The sequence below is a fragment of the Sinocyclocheilus rhinocerous genome, unplaced genomic scaffold (assembly GCF_001515625.1).
Source record: "Sinocyclocheilus rhinocerous isolate Xijiao unplaced genomic scaffold, SAMN03320098_v1.1 scaffold2780, whole genome shotgun sequence".
Taxonomy (NCBI): Eukaryota; Metazoa; Chordata; class Actinopteri; order Cypriniformes; family Cyprinidae; genus Sinocyclocheilus; species Sinocyclocheilus rhinocerous.
Genome location: NW_015628683.1, coordinates 91,765 through 95,207, shown reverse-complemented (window position 1 = coordinate 95,207; position 3,443 = coordinate 91,765). Strand labels below are relative to the sequence as shown.

Below are 3,443 nucleotides of genomic sequence, written 5' to 3'. Positions count from 1 at the left end.
GAGAACATCAGACAGCCAAGGGGCAGAAGAGGTGGTACGAGCTGGCCTGGAAGACAAGGGGCAGACAGTGTCTAAACAAGACGTAAGAGTGGAGCAGAAAGTATCAGTAGCACTGTTAACATCAAGAGATGATAAATGTTCAGGGGAAGGAAGCAAAGATGAAACCATAGCACAAATCCTCACATATACCATTTTTCTCTAAGAAGGAATATAATTGTGAGGATACTACCTTTTCTAGTATCTTGGACAGAAAAGGGAGATTCGAGATCGGTCTGTAATTAACTAGTTCTTTGGGGTCCAAGTTGTGTTTTTTTGATGAGAGGCTTAATAACAGCCAGTTTGAAGGTTTTGGGGACATATCCTAATGACAATGATGAATTAATAATAGTCAAAGGATCTATGACTTCTGCAAGCACTTATTTTAGGATCTCCTTTTAGGAGTGTGTGTGTGTGTGTGTGTGTGTGCGTGTTTGTTCGTGTGTGTGTGTGCTTGTGTGTTTTTGTGTGTGTGAGTGTGTGTGAATCTGTATCTGATCATGTCTGGTGTTTCAGGGAGGACATGCACCTGCAGATTCTCAAAGCGTTCGTGGAGCTGCACGAGTTTTCAGATCTTAACCTGGTTCAGGCGTTACGGTGAGAACACGAGCTCTTCTTCATCCACAGACGAGCAGCTGAACTCGTCTCATTTCTATTCGTCTCGTTCTTTCGCAGACAGTTCTTGTGGAGTTTCCGTCTGCCGGGTGAAGCTCAGAAGATCGACCGCATGATGGAGGCCTTCGCCACACGCTACTGTAACTGCAACGCCAACGTCTTCCAGTCCACAGGTCAAACTCACTCACACCTTAATATCTAATGACTGATAAACAGGTAATACATTAAAAAAATATTTAGGTCTACATTTAAGATTTATGTATTTGAATTGCATATACATTTTCCATGTATTTACACAGTTTGAACAGAAATAAAAATTTTAAAAATAATGCATATCTGTCAATCACACATTAACAGATTTCCCATACAGCAAAAAATGTATTTTCAAATATATATAAAAATATACAAAAAATGGCCAATATATATCCATTTTTGTCCAGTTTTTTTCGCATATTTAAAAAAAAAAAGAAAAAAGAAAAGAATATATATTTAAAAAAAACACATTCACATTTGTCACATTTGAAGAAAAACTTTATTTGTTGTCTGTAACACGTATGAATATAACACAATTATAATATATTGAGATTCACTGCTTACAACATATATTTGGCATGTATTTAAAATAGATTTTGGTCACAAAATTATATTTTGCCATATGAGTTATTCTGCTTCTAAGGGATTTAAATAAATGCAGTGAATATATAATTATGTAAATAAAATCTGATGAATACAAATATTTAATAAAATGACAAATAGACTGACAAATACAGTATGCATCACATTAAGTTGATTAGTTTATGTTAATAATGTGCAATTCAAATGGACATATTTATGCAATTCAAATTTAGACCTGAATATTTTTTTGATTGAATGACAAATAATTTGACATTAAATTAACTCATAATAATAACTTTGAGTTTATTATGTATTGGCAAATCAATTAATTAATCAAGCAGATACTGATAATCTCATATTAGTCAAATATCATTGAGTTGGCTGATCAGTCTGAGCTGAAGTTGTTGAAAGCGTTTGTGTTGTGTGTGATTGTGATCGTTAGACACGTGTTATATCCTGTCATTTGCCATCATCATGTTGAACACGAGTCTGCACAATCCCAACGTGAAGGACAAGACCTCGCTCGAGAGATTCATCAGCATGAACCGCGGCATTAACAACGGACAAGATCTGCCCGACGACCTTCTGACGGTGAGCAGCCAATCACAATCCACCCTCGCTGGTCACATGATGCAGGCTTGAGCTCGTTTGCCCTCCTTTTACAATCACAATGTTATACTTTGTACATTGGATTATAATAAATAAATAAATGCTAATGTTATGTTCAAGTTTGTTTTAAGTCATGCACCTTTTAGACACAGCATTGTTTGGACTGTTTTGCTGCATTTCTCCAACCATTGCATCTCTGATCAACACAGTAATGTTTTATTCCTGAATGATTCAGTGTTTTTAAACAAATTTCAAAGTGAGTCAATGATTCAATAAGCCATACATGAAGGCAGTTGCTGAATTCGATGGCCTAAATAGTAACACTTGTACACGGTTCTGAAATCAGCAAGTCACTCTATTCCTGAACAAATCAGCCGTTTTAAATGAATCAGTCGAATGAGGGAAGTAAGGATTTGTCGCAACCTACTATTGGGTTTAGTTTCATATGTAAGGTATCATCTCAGAGTTCTATTTTAAGTATATTTTATATTTAACATTAATCTTCTAACATTATTTTTGCAATTGTAAATGCAGTGTAAATGCATTCATTGCATGTCTGAGCTGCATTAAGCACTCTACGTAAATGCATCTAAATCCTGCTTTAAATGCAGTTTCTTTGCCACTTCTGCAGTGCAAAGATGGATTTTGTTGATATTCATTTTATTTGATTGGTATCAGCCCTGTAGTGTCTTACTATTCAGATTGCATTTATTGAATAAATATATGAATCTCCATGAAAGATGATGCATACATTTAATAACACTGAGTCGATGTCTTGTGAGAATGAGCACAAATGACACCCTGGTGTTAATTATTCGTCAGTTGTCAGTGGCGGTGTATATTTACATAAATAAGCAGAACTAACAGAAAGGTCGTGGTTTTGATGTGTTTTGGTGAAAATGTGTGTTTTTTTTTTTTGCATCAACAGAATCTGTACAACAGCATACGCAACGAACCCTTCAAAATCCCAGAGGATGATGGGAACGATCTGACGCACACCTTCTTCAACCCGGACCGAGAGGGCTGGCTGCTCAAACTGGGTAAAACCAGCTCAGAAGAGACCAGATGCATTAGATATTATAAAGACTAAACTCACAGAATTCACTGCTGACTACAGAAAACAAACTGATTTTGATCTTCACTGCTGATAACATCAACAGTCAAGTCTATAAAATCAAGAACTGATTTTTTAATATTTACATTTAATCATTTAGCAGACACTTTTATCCAAAGCGACTTACAAATGAGGACAATGGAAGCAATCAAAATCAACAAAAGAGCAATAATATGCAAGTGCTATAACAAGTCTCAGTTAGCTTAACGCAGTGCACATAGAAAGGTTTTTTAAAATTATATAATAAATAAAAAGAAAACAGATAAAAAATAGAGCAAGCTAGTGTTAGAGGCCTTTTTTTGCTTTTGTTAATTGTATAATAACAAATAGATAGAATACAAAAATAGTAGAGAAGCTAGTGTTAGTTTTTTTAATTTAATGTATTTTTTTTAAAGAAAACAAGCAGTTAGTAAATGAATAGAGTGCAAGCGTGTGTGTGTGTGTGTGTGTGTGT

At 35.0% G+C, this 3,443-nt stretch overlaps 1 protein-coding gene across 1 annotated transcript in view; it reads left to right on the top strand.

The window, feature by feature from the left end:
* The window catches only part of cyth4b (cytohesin 4b), an 18,450-nt gene that overhangs the window by 10,781 nt on the left and 4,226 nt on the right, over window positions 1-3,443 (top strand). Inside the window, exons 7-10 of the mRNA XM_016549632.1 lie at window positions 553-633; window positions 712-824; window positions 1,709-1,857; window positions 2,804-2,915. Coding sequence (XP_016405118.1) covers window positions 553-633; window positions 712-824; window positions 1,709-1,857; window positions 2,804-2,915 — 455 coding nt within the window. The remainder of the gene's footprint in view (window positions 1-552; window positions 634-711; window positions 825-1,708; window positions 1,858-2,803; window positions 2,916-3,443) is intronic.